The following is an 18,858-nucleotide window of genomic DNA, read 5'->3' on the forward strand; positions in this document are numbered from 1 at the left end:
TTTTTTTGATCCTCTGAAAGACTTCATCATGTTTTTGCTTACTGCCTGATCTGCCCCCTCATACTACCCACATTCTCTCTGAACTTAAAAGTTTTTGTTTCCTGTAGGAGAGTCATCTTAAAAGATCAATGTTACACAAGAAAAAATAAACTTTACATACTATCTTCATGTAAATGAAGTCAACACACAATAAAATGTCAACCCAAAATTTTAAGTAAATGCTCAGTAAGACCAGGCTGTCTGCTTGTGAAAATGTTAACAATTTGCAAAAGGAACGAAGGTACCTCTGCATTATTATAAAAAGCTGTGCTATTTTTTTCTTGTACATCTTCCCCTCGTGCTGTGAAGAAAGTCAGTGGGTAGAAATCCTTGTGTGCTGGCTGCTTTCCACTGGCCATCAGTTTGCCTTCATAGAAAAGCTCAGAAGTGTAGCTGCAGAAAAAGACAAAAAAAAAAAAAAGAATAGTAGTCTACCATCAAAATTAGTTTCATCCACCAAAAGAAATTATCAAAGTCAATTCTAATAATGTTGCTTCATGCACGTGATTAATTTTAATCCAAATATCTAATATTTATGATACCAGGATCTTCTCCAAAAATAACCACAGCAATAATAACAGAGTAGACACTTGATATACCATTGCTAAATGGATCGACTGTGGTAAGGTATGAAGCCAGATATAGAAAGAAAAGAAACACTGACAGTTTGATACCAGATGAAAACCTTGCTATATAAGGAAATTTGCTAGCCAGTACATTTTCCTGGTTAATACATATTTTTATTTATGTATATCATATACTTACACATATAAACCATAGATAAATAAACACTGAAGCTATGCACACAACTGAAGGACATTCAAGTCTTCAACTGTCTGGCAGTTTACTGATTAAGATACCATCTAGTACTTGACTGCAGCAAATAACCGGCAACAATAAAAGAGGAATCACATTTCTGAGATATTGATAAAAGCCATAGCTAAAACTAAATTTATTTTTATATCTATCCAAGTGCTTTCAGAAAAATCTAAAAATGGTTTTCACATGATGGATGTAATCAATATTGTTAAATTATACTAAACTTTAAAAACTGCTAAGTTTCTGGTGGCGGGTTGTGACTGGTCAGGAATACAAGCGGGCTTTCCAAAGTGCTGGTAATGTTGTTTCTTTGGTTCCATGGTTCTTTGAGTTTGTGACTATTTGCTGAGCTGTTCACTTATATAGATGCATACTATATTTAATAGAAACCTTAAATAACTTTATTACTAAGTTTCATAGTTTTTCCTTTTTCCTTCCTTCCTTTTAAAACAGATTCTTTGTATAACACAGAGACCACAAGCAAGCCATCATGTCGTTTGTCAATATATTTATTATAGCATTTGGTTTTTCATATAGATTATATATTGAGTCACAAAAAAATATGTGTCATAACCGTTGTTGTTGTTAGATGCTGCCCAGTTGTTTCCGACTCATAGTGATCCTATGCACAACAGAACAAAACACCTCCCGGTCCTGTGCCATCATCACAATTGTTGCTATGCTTGAGCCCACTGGTCCAGCCACTGTGTCAATCTATCTCCTTGAGGGTCGTCCTCTTTTTCGCTGACCCTCTACCAAGCATAATGTCCTCCTCCAGGGACTGATCCCTTCTGATAACATGTCCAAAGTATGTGAGACATAGTCTTTCCATCCTTGCTTCTAAGGAGCATTCTGGTTGTACTTCTTCCAAGACAGATTTGTTCCATATTTTGGCAGTCCATGGTATATTCAATATTCTTCGCCAACACCACAATTCAAAGGCGTCAATTTTTCCTCGGTCTTTTTTATTCACTGTCCAGCTTCCGCATACATATGAGGCCACTGAAACACCATGGCTTGGGTCAGGCGCACCTTAGTCCTCAAGGTGACATCTTTGCTTTCCAACACGTTAAAGAGGTCTTTTGCAGCAGATTTGCCCAATGCAATACGCCTTTTGATTTCTTGACTGCTGCTTCCGTAGGTGTTGATTATGGATCCAAGTAAAATGAAATCCTTGACAACCTCAATCTTTTCTCCGTTTATCATGATGTTGCTTATTGGTCCAGTTGTAAGGATTTCTGTTTTCTTTATGTTGAGGTGTAATCCATACTGAAGGCTGTGGTCTTTGATCTTCATCAGTAAGGGCTTCAAGTCCTCTTCACTTTCAGCAAGCAAGGTTGTGTCATCTGCATAAATCAGGTTGTTAATGAGTCTTCCTCCAATCCTGATGCTGTGTTCTTCATATAGACCAGCTTCCAGATTATTTGCTCAGCATACAGATTGAATAGGTATGGTGAAAGGATACAACTCTGACACACACTTTTCCTGACTTTAAACCATGCAGTATCCCCTTGTTCTGTTTGAACAACTGCCTCCTGATCCATGTACAGATTTCTCATGAGCACAATTAAGTGTTCTGGAATTCCCATTCTCTGCAATATTATCCATGTGGTATATTATGATCCACACAGTCGAATGCCTTCGCATAGTCAATAAAACACAGGTAAACATCTTTCTGATATTCTGTGCCTTCAGCCAGGATCCATCTGACATCAGCGATGATACCCCTGGTTCCACATTCTCTTCTAAATCCGGCTTGAATTTCTAGCAGTTCCCTGTCGATACACTGCTGTAGCCGCTTTTGAATGATCTTCAGCAAAATTTTGGCTTGTATGTGAGATTAATGATACTGTTCGATAATTTCCACATTCAGTTGGATCACCTTTCTTGGGAATAGGCATAATCCACAACTGGTCTGGTCTGCGGTCATTAGTGTTCAGCGTGTCAAATCTATTCTTGAGATGGTCTCTAAAGTCAGGTGGGATATACTCAAGGTTGTACTTGGGCTCTCATGGACTTGTTCTAATTTTCTTCAGTTTCAACTTGAACTTGCAGATGAGTAATTGATGATCTGATCTGCAGTCAGCCCCCGGCCTTGTCCTAACTGATGATATTGAGCCTTTCCATCATCTCTTTCCACAGATGTAGTCGATCTGATTTCTGTGTACTCCATCTGGCGAGGTCCACGTGTATAGTAGCCGTTTATGTTGATGAAAAATGTATTTGCAGTGAAGAAGTTGTTGGTCTTGCAAAATTCAGTCATGCAATCTCCGGCACTGTTTCTATCACCAAGGCCGTATTTTCCAACTACCGATCATTCTTTGTTTCCAATTTTTGCATTCCAATTACCATTAATTATCAGTGCATCCTGACTGCAAGTTCGATCAATTTCAAACTGCAAATGTTTGGTAAAAATCTTCAATTTCTTCATCTTTGGCCTTAGTGGTTGGTGTGTAAATTTGAATAATAGTCATATTAACTGGTCTTCCTTGTAGGCTTATGGATATTATCCTATCACTGACAGTGCTGTACTTAAGAATAGATCTTCAAATGTTCTTTCTGACGATGAATCCAATGGCATTCCTTTTCAAGTTGCATTCCCGGCATAGTCAACATGATTGTCCGATTCAAAATGACCAAAAGCAGTCCATTTCAGCTCACTAATGCCTAGGATATCAATCCTTATGCATTCCACTTCATTTTTGATGATTTCCAATTTTCCTAGATTCACACTTCATACATTCCAGTTTCCGATTATTAATGGATGTTTGCAGCTGTTTTTCATTTTGAGTTGTGTCGCATCAGCAAATGAAGGTCCCGAAAGCTTGACCCCATCCACATCATTAAGGTGGAGTCTACTTTGAGGAGGCAGCTCTTCCCCAGTCATATGTTGAGTGCCTTCCAACCTGAGGGTCTCATCTTCCGGCACTATATTGTGTTGTGATCCATATGGTTTTCATTGGCTAATTTTCAGAAGTAGATCTCCAGGCCTTCTTCCTAGTCTGTCTTAGTCTGGAAGCTCAGCTGAAACCTGTCTGCCGTGGGTGACCCTGCTGGTATTTGGATACTGGTGGCATAGCTTCCAGCATCACAGCAACACACAAGCCCCCACAGTACGACAAACTAGTAGAACCTAAAATTTTAGTTTCCAGAATTGCCCTATTTCGTGAAAATTTACAGCTCTGACTTTTGAAGTGCTCTTTTAAAAACATAAAATTAAACATAATTTGCAACACTAGGGATTCCATGTAACTCTGTTGGGAATAATCTGTCCCCAGTAACAGCGTCATTCTGGGTTCTCTCCCATCAGACCACAGGAAATGTGACACGAAGTGGGCAGCTCACACCTACTTGATGATAGCTTCATGCGAGCGGTAGTTCTCACAGAGGAGGATCCTACAGGGAAACTCAGCAGGGTAGTGTTCGTAGAGTCGATCAAGTAATGAGACGTGAAGGTTTCTCTCCCTAGCAAACTCGCTGTAAACAAAAGGACTGAGCTGTAACAGACAAACATACAGAGAAAATTTAACTACATATACAAACAGTAGTTTTTAACCTACTTAAGAAAAATTCTGCAAGCTGAAACCTGTGATGTACTAAATCTCAATATGGTGAATGTTGGAGTAATCAGTATCAAGAATATTTTCTATGAACAATTTTACTGCTATGAAGAACTAGGCTAAAATTTTTAACTTTTTCATTACAGTATACCAACGCTAACCAAGAATTTCTACATATAGATTAAAAAAGAGTTCCTTTAACATAATATTAGCTACTACTGCTGTAATTTTAGGGATGCAACCCATTGTATTATTGGTAGGGACAAGAAGTCACATTACTTATTTCACTAGAAATGGTCAACTATTTAAAATGACAAGATGGCAGGACATACCATCTACTACTAAAAAGAATCATTTTTAATTAGCAAAATAACTCTCTTTATCTCATAAAGTATAGGAAGCCATTCTTGGTTATGCCTTTTACTACAGAACAAGATTGAACTGTTTCGGCAAAGAAACAAAAGCAGAATTTGTTTCTCTGTATTCAGCTCTTTCCTGGATGCCTTAAAAGCTTACAATGCTATGTAGATGCAATCTTAATCAACTGTGGTGGAAAGGACTCCCAATTGCAACTTTGTAAAGTATATATTTTAATAGAAAAATTCACTTTCTCTTTCTTATACATAGGTATTCAAACACATAAAATCAGACGTGTTCTTTGGGATTTTTACTATTATTTTTAATTAAGTACTTCACTTCTGATGACACTGAAAAGCTAACCCTTCAGGAAAACAAATATTAGAGACAGGAGTGGGCAAACTGTAGGATACTAATTTAAATTTTATTTTATAAACTTGAAAATTTTAACAATAATAAACTTTCATTCATTCCAAACTGCCTATCTAAACAAAGAAGAAAAAAGGAGTGGTGGAACAGTAATTTTCCTTCAGAAATACCAATGTTTTTCACTATTAGTACACACACATTTAAAATACTCAAACTGCAATGTATGGTACAGTTTCATAGAACATTCTAAGAAACAGAATATTAAACACCAAGATACATTTAAAAATTACTTTTAACCTGATGATTCAGGGAGCACACACCTGCATGTGGTCTCCAGCCAGGACAATCCGAGTGTTTGTAGTTGCTAATGCTAGAGGCATAATGGTTTCACACTCCATGGCCTGTGCAGCTTCATCTAACAGAATGTGTGTAAAAAACCCTAGAAAGTACAGTGTAAACACAATAAAGCAGCAATTAAGATAGGAGTAGTTGTTTCTTTTCTGCTAAGGAATTTAAGAGTTTAAAGTACTTTTAATACTAACACTCAGTTTAGACAACTGTTGATTTAAATCAATATTTAAAAAATAGAGGCTAAAAAAAAATTACTTCACTCAATAACAGATCGTGAATGGCATCTAATGCTAAGTGTCCAAAGACTAACAGCTGAATCAGTATATACAGAAAAGATTTAAAAGCACAAGACGAAGTTTTGACCAAAAAGAGAGGCTGGCAACTAAACATTGACAGCCCCCAAATTCTTTCAATACTTATTTGGTGAAACACTAAAAATAAAACAATGATAGTTTACAAATGACTTAAACCCAAACATGTATATTAGACTTTAAAATAAAGACAATCGTACCCATAATCTAATGTAGAGGAGAAAGTTATAGTGTATAGAAAAATGTTATTTCAGGCAAATTCCTAATTTAAAAAAATCCAACTTGGATTAAAAACAAAGAGTATTAACAAATTCATTAATTTGATTGTTTATATTTTATCATTTTTGTGTAAGGCCCTACACTAGCTGAAAAATCGCTCCTCTGCAAAAACAGTGGCTGATAACAAATGTCAAAACTGTGCATTATCAAATGTCCCCAGATGCAAACACCTCCAGTGAAGCCATCTCATGGCTTGGCTGCTGCTGCCACTCACAACTGGGGCACGGGGCTCTGCTGTGTTGGGGGACAGGCTGTGCAGGAAGGAGAAGAAAGCCCCTCGGCCCATAAGAGGGAGAAGAGAGGCACAATCCTTGCTGTCTCAGTGTGGAGGAGGAGGTCTCCTCTACTGCCAACTCACTGGGGGAGACAGCGAGGGTTCTCCTCTCACTAGCAGAACAAAAGACACAAAGTAGCTTCTCAACAGAGCAGCAAGTTATAAAGGAACTAGTTCCCTAGAATCTAGTGGTATTACTAACTTATCAGCCTTCTGTGAGTTGACCCTGGACCCTAACCTCTCTTTCTATTAATAGCAACAAGTTCCAAACTGTTTATACAATTTTCTAATACAACTTGCTCTTAGGTTGGGAACTTTCTAAATCTTACTCGCTGGCAGAAAGAACCATCATCATCATCATCATTATCCATTCCAACAAATGGCTATGGCTGACAGTACAAGAATTAATAAACTAGTTAATAGCTGTTGCCTATTTACCAACCGTGGCCCAAGCGCAATATAAACACACGCACTTTTCTCCTTGTTGAGGAGCCTTTGCACTTTTGTTCCACAAGACTAATTAAGGAAGACAACTATATAAGCATAGGATCAAACAGGAAAAAAACAAACTAGTGAAATCAATCCAGTAATTACATTAGATAATATTTTAATTAAATAGAGCTAGGCTTGCATCAGGAACTGCATAAATCATGAAACTGTTATGGCTACTGCTTAAGCTAGTAAAGGTAACTTGAATTAATCAAACTGAGTTAGCCTAAGTCTTGGCTTTCTTATCTGTAAAATAATCCTCAATGGGGTTGATCAGAGAACTAAACGAAATAAGTATTTAAAACATCAGGAATAAAGCACATAGTCAACTTCCAATGAATATTATTATTTTATACTCTTTCCATTCAAAGTCATTTTTTAATCTTTGTCACATAACTATACTGTTTAGGAGGTATGGGTTTTTAATCTATGTTGCAAAAAATGCAGACTATAAAGTAATGAGACTGATTTTTAAATAAACATACCAAAATTTACATTTCAAAAAAATGTTGTTCCATTCAAAGAAGTCACTTGAGAGGAAATATAACTCATTCCAATGATGCTGCCTCTGTTCAAAAATAGTTTTGAAACTCTGCTTTTGTAACTGCCCTCATGAGCCAACTATGAGCCACGTGCTCCAGAAAGTACGCCGTCTCCTTATAGAAGAGGCACATCTCTTTTTTTTTTTAACCCCTAATGGTATCACACTGCTTGACCACCTACCATATTCACCAGACACAGCTCAGAAAGATTCTGAAGCTTTTCTAAAATTAAATCTACCCTCTAAAAGGAAAGTTTGGCCACGATTCATTCATTTAAGATAAACAGAAGTTTATCAAGGGCCTCCAGGTGTCTATACCCTGGGCCAGGTGCCAGAAATACAAGGTGAAGAGAACAGTCTCTACCTTCCAGGGACTCAGATGTTCTAAAGAATTTGTCACTGGCTCTGAAAGCAATTCTAAAAGGAGAGAGCAAAAAAGTGTTGAGCCACATCAACAATCATAATATGGCAGTAATAAATGAATATTCTTCCAAAGTAACTACTTTAAAGTTATACCACTTTCTGATGGTTAAGTTCTGCCATATTTATCAGAACACCTTCTTGGCATCTTATCTGTCCTTCTCACAATACTATTTTATTTTACACAGTGCCTGTACTTAAATATAATAACCTTAATAATTTGTCATAAAAAAACCCTATCATGATTGCTGTCTCTACATTATATAATGCAAAAGCTTGAGAAAATTATAGAAAACACTAGCACTGTTCAAATTTTAATCTTTCACATGATCAACAGTAAATACTTCCTGACCAATTAGAGAACAAATGAAACAGCAGTTACTAAAATGTCTAAACTAGGGGTTAGCAAACTTTTTCTGTACAGGGCCAAATAGTACATATTTTAGGCTTTGTGGAACCCACGATCTCTGTTGCAACTACCCAACTTAGCTGCACAAAAGCAGTAGTCATAGATAAATCAGTAAATAAATGGGCAAGAATGGCTGTGTTCCAATAAAACTTTATTTACAAAAATAGGCAGCAAGCCAGATTTGGACCATGGACTATAGATTTGCCAACCCCTGGTCTGAACTGAATATATAACCTGTAAGCCTGTGAGCCACCATAACTGTGTCCTGAGTCAGCATACCAGGTTCAAGGTCCAACTGACAGAGGTACTGGGAAGTATTCAATGTAACAACAACCACTCGATGTTTAAGAATATCTTCTTTCTGTGGCATCTGAAAGGTGGAATGTGCGCTTGAGATCAAACAGTACTGATGCACAACTGGGTGGACAGTCTTTACCCAGCGATTTCTGAAATATACCCTATAAAGCAAAAGAAGATATTTCCTATTTACATTTATTAACATCTTAACAGTATCTGACTATGAGACTATCCACATTGTTATTTTACAACCACAATATCTGGAAATTAACAAATAAATCTGATAACCACCAACACCCAACTAGACTAGGATTTAACATACAACTGCCACTGTATTTACTGTGACCCCTCCCCAAAAAAATATTCAAACAGAAAACATGCACTACCACAAGTAAGTATCTAATTAATTTGGCAACAGAACGACACACAAACAAAAGTTTCATAAGCATTATATTTCTTTACATTCAAAACATTCATATTCTGGAATTACGTTTTCAAAATATTCTTCTAAAAATATACTAAATTCACATTTAATTACTTATGATAATGAAAAAACAGTGAACTACATACTTGCAACAGAAATTCAAAACCTTACTGGCATTTCACTTTAGAATATATTCTTATACCTATATTTAAACAGGCTTCTGTCTGAGGTTCTGGAAATTTAAAAATGAATTTAAATGTCAGTCAATCAGAAAACCTTAAGAAAGGGTATCTTTTCCATTATTTGAAAAATAAAATTATTAATAGACCTCACATTGTAGATTACCAAGATAGTATAGAAACAAGTCATGCATCCATCCACCTACCCATATAACAAAGATGTACCTGGTGCCTACTATGTGCCAGCACAGAGGCAGATTACACAGGGCTCTCGGGTTACCATAAAGGCTTTGGATTTACTCTGAGATTAATGGAAAGCCATCAGAGTTTTGACAAGACAGTCAAATGACATGACTTATGTTGTCAAAGGACCACTCTGGTTTCTCTGGGTAGAATACGCGGAGGTGGGAGAGAGAGGGGGAACGGTCAGTGTTATGCTGGTAAAGGATAAAGGTAGCCCTGATTTGTAGTGTTTGCTGATGTCTGTGGTGTAAAAACTACTACCATGGCTAATTTCAACCTACCAACATGATGTCACTAAATATGAACTTAGGAAGAGATGCACAGCATCAGCTCTCACAAGCCAGTACAAGCCGACTCTAACACACCACTGAATGGGATGGATGAAGGGAGTGGAAGCTGGGATGCCAGTTAGGAGGTTATTGTAAGGATGTGGACAAGAGAAGATGGTGGTTTGGACTAGAGTGATAAGAGTGGAGACGTGAAAATGGTCAGATTCACTATACATTTTGAGAATAACCCTGATAGAATTTACTGATAAACTAGATGTGAAATGTAAGGGAAAAGAGGATTCCATGCCTTTGCAACTGGGTTGTACTTACAAAAGTGGTGAAAGGAGACTAATAGATTTAGAATGGAAATTGAGAGTTCAGTCTTGACATATTTAGTAGTAGACATCCAAGTGGAGGTATCCAGGTAAGTAGTAGAATATTTAAGTTTGGAGTCCAGGAGAATACCTGGGGCAAGAAATATACAATAGGAATGATACTTAAATCTTGAGACCAGGTATTCACCTGCAGAATAAGTGTAGCTAAAAAAAAGAAACTAGTTAGAGAACTGACCAAGTGATCACTCCAACATTTAGAGGCTGGAAAAAGGAAGACAGAGTAAAGGAGACTGGGAAGCAGCAGTCAATGAAAGAGGAAAGAACTCAGGAGAGAGTGGGATCTTGGAAGTAAAATGAAGAAAGTGTCCCAAGAGAAACGGGGGTAACTGTGTCAAATACTGTTAAGAGGCTGAGTAAAATTAGGACTGAGAACACCACAGATTTCAGTGACAAGGAAGTCAATGGTGACCTTAATATGATGGTTTCAGAGTAACGGTAGAGATGAAAGCCTGTGAGCTCAAGAGAAAAGGGGAAGAGAGGAAGCAGAGTCAATGAGTATACACAACTCTTTAGATCTAAAGTTTTGCTTAAAGGAATGCGGATAAATGGGAAAAAAATTCTTTTTAAATAGTAGACATTATAGAATATCTGTATGCTGATTTGTATAATCTGGTGGAGAGAAAAAAAGGATGCAGGAGAGGAGAGCTGTGTAGACAGAAAGGGATGTGAGCTCCTTCAGAAGTGGAGAGGCGGGTCTTAGAAAAGAGTAAGAACAGGTTATCTATCTAAAATGGGAGGAAAAGTAGTTATTTGGGCATACATAAGTCAGCTGAAAGATCTACTAAAAGGAAACTGTGGATATTCTCTTCTCATTGCTTCTATTCCTTGGGTGAAATTCAGCGCTTGCTGTTATTGACATCACTATCATTCCCTTTTTATAGAAGAGAAAACTGAAGCCCAAAGGACTTATTTATGGCTAGGATTCAAATCTATTTATCCTCTCTAACATTCCTTTGTCTTATCTCCAAAATGAATATAATAATTATATCTCTCAGGGGGTTGGGGAAATCAGATGAGATAATATACAAGCAGCATGTAGCACAATGCCTGGCACCCAACAAATTTAAGTCCCCTAATCCCCTTCACCCATAACAAAGCTAAAACTAAAACCAGTATCTCCTAACTTTCAGTTAATATTCAATATACATCACACAAACGTAGGAAGGTCATCATGACATGAACACAAGGAATCAAAACAATTATGAAAAATTAAAAAAAAACTGTTGTCTATCAAAAAGTACGTATTTTGAGAAGCATTTTATTTAATAAGACTTCACATGGAACAAGAGGATATTTTTTATTCAGCTTGTCAGGAGACCCTAGAGGTTGAAGACACCTAATTAATTAGTACTCCATCGGTTATCAGGCCACGTCTAGTCACCTCCCCAACTAAGCTGTTTTGTAGACCCTCTGGGGAGCCCCAAATGGGTCCAGATCTAACTGGCTCAGAATGGTCAGACATGCACAGAACAGATAAAAATGACTGACAGACAACCTCGGGCCACCATGCATGCTCTGTAAAACAAGAGAACTCACGTCAAGGAACGAAAAGACTCATGTCAAGGAACCCAAATCACCAGACATACGTCATCTGCAGTAGCTGAGCCCATTTCAAAAGCGAAGAGTCCGTCGGCCTACCTTTCATGCCAAGTCTTAGCCCCACCTCATAATGAATAACCAACAGAAACTATGAATATTAGAACTTCCTGATCCTGCTCACTGCCTTCGTCCATCCCTATATGAATATGTATAATTATAAAATGTGAATCTTCCTCAAATCGAAGAACTCAATCTGAGGTCGATACCTCTGAGTTCCTGCTTGCTAGCCTGAGAAATAAACTCTTTCTTCCTCTCAAAAACAGTGTCTGAGAGATTGGATTCTTGTACACCAGGCACAGACCCATTGGTCTGGTTTCGCTTCCAGAAAAGGTTACAACAAAATCTGGTACTTAATTAGAGTACCTTCAGTCAACCTAAAATTTCTCTAACAATTTCCTTTTCTCAAAGAGGCACCATTTGTTACTAGGCTCTTGTCTTCTTGCTCTTGTATTGGTGATTCTCAATTTTCCTGCCTCTGTACACTTTACTAGAGCTACCATAAATGATTTTTGGAAGCAAAGTAGAAATGGTCTTAAAGAAGTAATTAATTGTTTTGACTCTCTGATATAATTAGTAATTTACAACATTCGTTTCTTTTTTCTTAGACATGGGAATTCTATCGTAATAGTAAAATTATATCTTATAGATTTATAATAGTAGTTGGCTTTAAATGCTTATTACTTAAATAAGAAAAAAACAAGTTTGATTTTGGTGATAATTTTTACTAAAAATAATATTTAAATTAAAAATTTTCAAACCAAACTAGAACTGAGTTCATTTTTCCATTCAATTCTAGACCACGCTTGAAAGCGATATTTGGTATGGAGGAAAATTTACACAATGTAGATAATCTAAACTTGGCAGAATACTGTCATAGATTGAATTTTGTACCCGCCCCCCAAAAAATATATGTATCAATTTGGCTGGGCCATGATTCCCAGTATTGTCTGACTGACCTCCATTCTGTGTTTGTAATTTTATGTTAAAGAGGAGTACGGTGGGATTGTAACACCCTTACTAAGGTTATCACTGATCCAATGTAAAGGGAGTTTCCCTGGGGTGTGGCCTGTACCACCTTTTATCTTACAAGAGATTAAAGGAAAGGGAAGCAAGCAGAGAGTTGGGGACCTCATACCACCAAGAAAGCAGTGCTGGGAGCTGAGAGCGTCCTTTGGACCCGGGGTTCTTGTGCAGAGAAGCTTCTAGTCCAGGGGAAGATTGATGAGAAGGACCTTCCTCCAGAGCCAACAGAGAAAGCCTTCCCCTGGACATGATGCCCTGAATTTGGACTTACAACCTACTTTACTGTGAAGAAATAAATTTCTCTTTGTTAAAGCCATCTACTTCTTGTATTTCTTTTATAGCACCACTAGATGACTAAGACAAATACTATGTACAATACTATGTACAAAAATTTTCTTCAAAAAGTAAGCACTGGCTCATAAAGATGCATAAAATTAATCATTAAATAGATGCTAATGATTACTGATTATAGTCTACCTGCCTAAGTACCCAATTTATTGGTAAGCAAATATTGAGAAAAACTAACATTTACAAGCCAGTACTTTCAAACTAGAATTCCACCTCTACCCCACCCCATCCGCCAGCTAAACGGCCCATTAAATCTGAAGTGAGAATAAAGGCAGTTTCAGACACTCAAGAGCTCAAAAATATTACCTCAGATGCACCCTGTCTCAGAAAGGTTGGAAACACTAAAAAGTATGTATACTGGAAGATGTGCACCGTCAGAACAAGGTAGAAAATCAAGATAGACACAAGACCTAAGATCCAGGAAACAGGATCTAACACAGGAGAAAAGAAAAAGAAATCCCAAGATGATGGCAAAGAGAAGTCTTAGGACAAGAAAGAACAACCAGTTCTGACAGGAAGAGTAAATTAGGGAAGTCTACAGGAGGGGGCAAAAAAATGGCACTGATAAATTATCTAAGCACTTTGACAATGTAGAAACATATTTTGACAGGCATTTTACAGTTACTTAGGGCATAAAGAACTGGTCGGATGTTCAAAGAAAATGAAGCAAAATGAAAAAAACTAGTATTATTAATGCCAGAATAAAAAAAAAAAAAGTACATGAAAGGAAATAGGCATATATTATTTGTCAACAGAAAATAATTTACAAAATCCTAATAAAAACACTAACAATGAAGCTGCTATAATAGAAAGTTCACAGATACCCAAAAAATAAAGATACAGCAGTTTATATGCATTATTTAGAAAAATGGAAGTAAACACCACAAGAAACTGCTAAAAGAGTTGAAAGTATTTGCTTTTGGCAATCATGGCTGGAGAGAAGTGAGCATGTGAGAAGACATTGAGATTTTTTTGCTATCCAACTTAAAGGACAGTGTGACCTTTTACAAAACTATGTGCATGTATTTTTTTTTAATCAACATAAATACTAATTAAAAAGAAAGCTAACTGAACCATTATGAATGAAAAAAAAGCCATTATTTGTACTCTTTATTCCTGCCAATAAACTTTGATATACAAACATTTCTGATAGAGTAGAATTCTTTATTTTTTAACTACAACTCAAATCTAGTTTAAGCTGCTCCCCTCCCTGGAAAACCTTTCCTCCTTCCCATTGGTTTATCATTCTTTACAACCCCGTTGAGGCTCAAGCTCTTTCCCAAAGCTTCCTCCAGATCTTACAGGCCTTGACATTCTCTTTCCATCTCTGAACGTCTAGTACACTCATAGTCATTGCCACAAGCTTTGCAGTTAAATCTATCCTAACGGTAAGCTTTCTGAATGGAAGAACCAAGTCTATCACTCAACATTCATTCAATGCCTACTGTATGTCTTATACTTCCTTTATACTTATGTTCATACTCACATGTAGAAAAATAAGTGCTAGGCATAAAACAGCACTTAATGAGTTCTTATTGACTGATTATTATTAACCACATTTCTAGTATTGCATACAAACTATACAGATGAAAAAATCTATTTTTAGATGATTTCTAAAAACTGAGTTCAAATGATATTCTGTCTGATTTTCAAAAGAATTTTGCTACAAAGATGCTCTCCTTTCCTAAAACCCAAGAAAATGCTTAACTATCACCATAAAATTTAACATTGCCATATTTTAAAACTCACATGCAATGACTGAATGGCTCCAGCTATCTGACAATATTGAATTCCTTTATATACATATTAAAATCCAAACCCAGTCATCGGTTTATAACCTATAAACTTAATTGGAATTACATAAGAATAAAACAGTTGGACAAAAATAGATCTCATGCTGCTTCATTATACTCTTAGGTAATATGGCAGCAGCATCAAATAACATTATAAATGGTGTTTTCTATTTCACCAGGTTACACAGGGCAACACAGAACAATACAGAAAGAAAGCTAAAAGGCATTTTTTTAAAACCAAAAAGTTTCCTGTGGGGAAAGATAGTCAACCTCACTGTGCAAGCTTTTTTTAATAAATACTTGTCTCTATAGTTCATTAGGCCTCTAACAACATCATCCCTGTTCCATCTCTGCCCCTTCCCAGTCCTAGACCTATTACTTTCAGAAAGTCTTGGGGTAGAGGGAAATATTTTTCCACAGTGCTGGGAAGTCCCTGTTCTTCCTAATAAATAAATGAAAAAACTTTAAATAAAAACTTCCTCACCTCTCCAACAGCAAATGTATAATCGCACATCTGCCCTTATCTCATCCTCTTCCTTAGCCTGTTAGAACTGAGAAGCTGTTGCCTCCTACCTAAGGCTGATTCCTTCCCTGGGCTTCCGGCCGCTCATGAACCTAGTATAATCCTTTTCCTCCTCTCTGAATTTAACCTCTCACTTTCAGATGGCTTCTTCAAATTAAAATGCTCTGGCTTCTCCAATTTAAAAAGAACCTTCATTTAACTCCTCATATTCTTCTAATTACTGCCCATTATCTCCCCCTCCCTTATAGAGTTGGAATAGACTCGATGGCAATGGGTTTGGTTTTTTGGTTTTTCTTCACAGCCAGACATCTCGGAAGTGTTATCCATACTGCTAATCTCCTATTTACTCCTCTAATCACTGAACATGGCTTATACTCCACCTAGTCAAGGGCCTCCACCTTATCAATGTCTTCCATGTCACTAAACCATATGGACAATTTCCAGTCAAATTACTTATTAGCAGCATCCAGCTCTGTGGTTGCTCCCTCCCTGACAGTCTCTTCCCTCAGCTTCCATGACTCAATCCTTCCTGCTTTCCTGCTGCTTCTCTAGTTTACAAACCAAAAACCAAACTCATTGCTGGCAAGTCGATTCCAACTCATAGCAATGCTATAGGACAGAGTAGAACTGCCCCATAGGGTTTCCAAGGCTGTAATCTTTACAGAAGCAAATTGCCACATCTTTCTCCCGTGGAGCCGCTGGTGGGTTCGAACCACAAAACTTTTCGGTTAGCTGCCAAGCACTTTAACCACCAGGTTCCTAAAGCTCAGTTTTCAGCTCTTTCCTCTTGTCAAGCTCTATGCTCTCCCCTGGCAATCTTATCCATGCCGGTGACTTCAATTCACTATCAACACACCCCAATGACTCACACATTTTTCTCCCCTTGGAGCTGCAGGACACATATCCAATTATTCACTTGACATCTATCTCCTCCAGGATGTTTCAAACACAGCTCAAATGTAACATGCACAAAAACTAATCTCATAATCTTCGAAAATCTGTTCTAACCCTCCATGAAACTTAAAACAGGTTATTGGTTTCTTTATTTAAGCAGAACAAAAAACTAAATAAGCTATTTTTTAATAAGAGTCTCCAAATATATATAGTAGTAGGGGAAAGTAATGTATTTCAAAAAGATTACTATGATCCAGAAAAGACTGTAAACATGGTGAAAATAACCAGAACCACTTTTAAAAGATAGAAAAATTTTTAAGAAAATGTTTTAGTTTTTAATTTTAAAATGTTTAATCAGATCAGCAAACTGAATTTACTTTTAAATACATGAAAAAACACACTTAAAAAATTATATGCTATGATTCCATTCATATCAACTGTAAGTATGTGTATTTTAAGTACATAAATGACTAGAAATTAAACAAAATGTTAGTGTCTGGCTGGTGAAATTATAGTTAAATTTTATTCTCTTCTTTGTGCTTTTCTATCTTTTCCATATTTCGTTCAATGAACATTTCATTGTAAAACTTTAAGTATTTTTTCAAATTGTTCATCAGATCTAACTCCCAGCAACACTTCTTCCTAATAGAAACAATAGTAATAATAATAGCTTTCTAAATCTAACTACTGACTTTTTCACAATTACCTTGGAAAATCAACTCAAGTTGAACCTAATAAAAATACGAAGTTTGATCATTGGGCCTATTTTCTTAAAAGTATAATATTCTAGTGCTGACTAAAAAAAAAAAAGATTTAAGTATTAGGTTTAAATATTTTCCCTGTACTTCCAATTTCTGCAACATTTAACGCAGACACTATCTATAAAAGGGTTACTTATAACACTTCCAAAAACATTTTCAAAATTGGAGGATTGATAGTGACAAGTGATACTTTCAAGCTCATAGTATAAAATACAACACCAATTAAGTGATTTACATATTTTCTAGAAATAAACCAATCTGTGTATACCACATGAATTATAACAATCCTTAAAACAAGAGATAGTCTGGTAATACATAGTTTTAATTCACTGAAAGTTTATTCATGTATTGAATTCATACATGATAAATAACCCCCCACCAAATGCTATTACTTAAGATACTACAGAATCAGAAAGATCTGAACCCAGAAGAAAAATCTGTTTCAAAAATCTATATAAAACAATAAATACCTTCAATTTTCCCAAAAACATCTCCAAAGTGCATCAAACATCCACACAAAGTACATGCATGCTTTTCTCCATAGACGAACTCTATCTACTAAGTGATAACTTTGCCAGAACGAGATATTGTGCTTCAGGACCTCACAAAGAGAGAGTGTTTCCCTTCTATTTCATTTAGAAATCTAACAAAAAAGTACAAACTAAAACGGTTTCTAAAACCTCCATCCCCAGATATTTTAAGTTCAATTCCTGGCAACTAATAGAATTTTATAAATATTAACCGTAAGTCTGTATATTTAAGCATATATACTGCATTTACTATTTAATGTTTTTAACTACATTCACGACTGTAAAGAAAGCAAGCTCTTCATCAGCCTTACTCCCTAGAGACACCATGTCTTTGTGGTCACATCTGGACACTTAGTGCCCTCTTGTGTTCTTTCCCCTGCATCCTGGGACAATTCAGATAAAGGTGATCTCCCCAGAGTACTCAGTGATTCTAATTTTCTAATTTTCTCTCTTCCATCTCCCATACCTCTCACGTTTGTTGTCCATTGGCTTTTGTAATTATGTTGTCCATAATTAATTAATCTGAGGTAAACAACAGCAATGTAACAATAGATGGTGCTAATAAATCCTAATAATTCAATACATTAATCCACTAGGAAATAGATTTGCAAGTTAACGCTATCATGAAAATGTTGTTAGGTGCCGCTGGGTTGGTTCCAACTCATAGTTGACTGTCTTAGTCATCTAGTGCTGCTATAACAGACATACCACAGGCGGATGGCTTTAACAAAGAAAAATCTATTTCTTCACTGTAAAGTAGGCTGAAAGTCCAAATTCAGGGTGTCAGCTCCAGGGGAAGGCTTTCTCTCTCTGTCGGCCTTCTCATTAATCTTCTCTCAGACTAAGAGCTTCTCCATGCAGGGACCCCAGGTCCAAAGGACGTGCTCTGCTCCTGGCACTGCTTTCCTGGTGCTATGAGGTCCCCAACTCTCTGCTTACTTTCCTTTCCTTTTATCCCTAGTAAGATAAAAGGTGGTGAAGGCCACACCCCAGGGAAACTCCCTTTACACCACATCAGGGATGTGACCTTAGTAAGGGTGTTGCAATCACACCCTAATCCTCTCTAACATAAAATTACAATCACAAAATGGAAGACGACCACACAATACTGGGAATCATGACCCAACAAAACTGATACACATTTTTGGGGGAACATAATTCAATCCATGACAATGACCTTATGTTCAACAGAATAGAACACTGCCTGGTCCTGTCCCATCTTCACAATCATTGCTATGTTTCAGCCCATTGGTGCAGCCACTGTGTCAGTCCATCTCACTGAGGGTCATCCTCTTTTTCACTGATCTTCTACTTTACCAAGCATGATGTCCTTCTCCAGGGACTGGTCCCTCCTGATAACAT

The 18,858-nt window shown here is 36.8% G+C and overlaps 1 protein-coding gene across 7 annotated transcripts in view; it reads right to left on the reverse strand.

Moving 5' to 3' along the window:
- HELZ (helicase with zinc finger) overlaps positions 1 to 18,858 on the reverse strand; it is a 188,621-nt gene that overhangs the window by 81,367 nt on the left and 88,396 nt on the right. For all 7 annotated transcript variants that reach the window (XM_023729303.1, XM_004374202.2, XM_012554956.2 and 4 more), the window contains 4 exons: positions 8,498 to 8,676; positions 5,465 to 5,583; positions 4,210 to 4,355; positions 285 to 432 (listed from right to left, as the gene is read on the reverse strand). In XM_023729303.1, the coding sequence (XP_023585071.1) occupies positions 285 to 432; positions 4,210 to 4,355; positions 5,465 to 5,583; positions 8,498 to 8,676 (592 nt within the window). The remainder of the gene's footprint in view (positions 1 to 284; positions 433 to 4,209; positions 4,356 to 5,464; positions 5,584 to 8,497; positions 8,677 to 18,858) is intronic.

This window comes from Trichechus manatus, unplaced genomic scaffold (genome assembly GCF_000243295.1).
Source record: "Trichechus manatus latirostris isolate Lorelei unplaced genomic scaffold, TriManLat1.0 scaffold00028, whole genome shotgun sequence".
In the NCBI taxonomy this organism is placed as follows: Eukaryota; Metazoa; Chordata; class Mammalia; order Sirenia; family Trichechidae; genus Trichechus; species Trichechus manatus.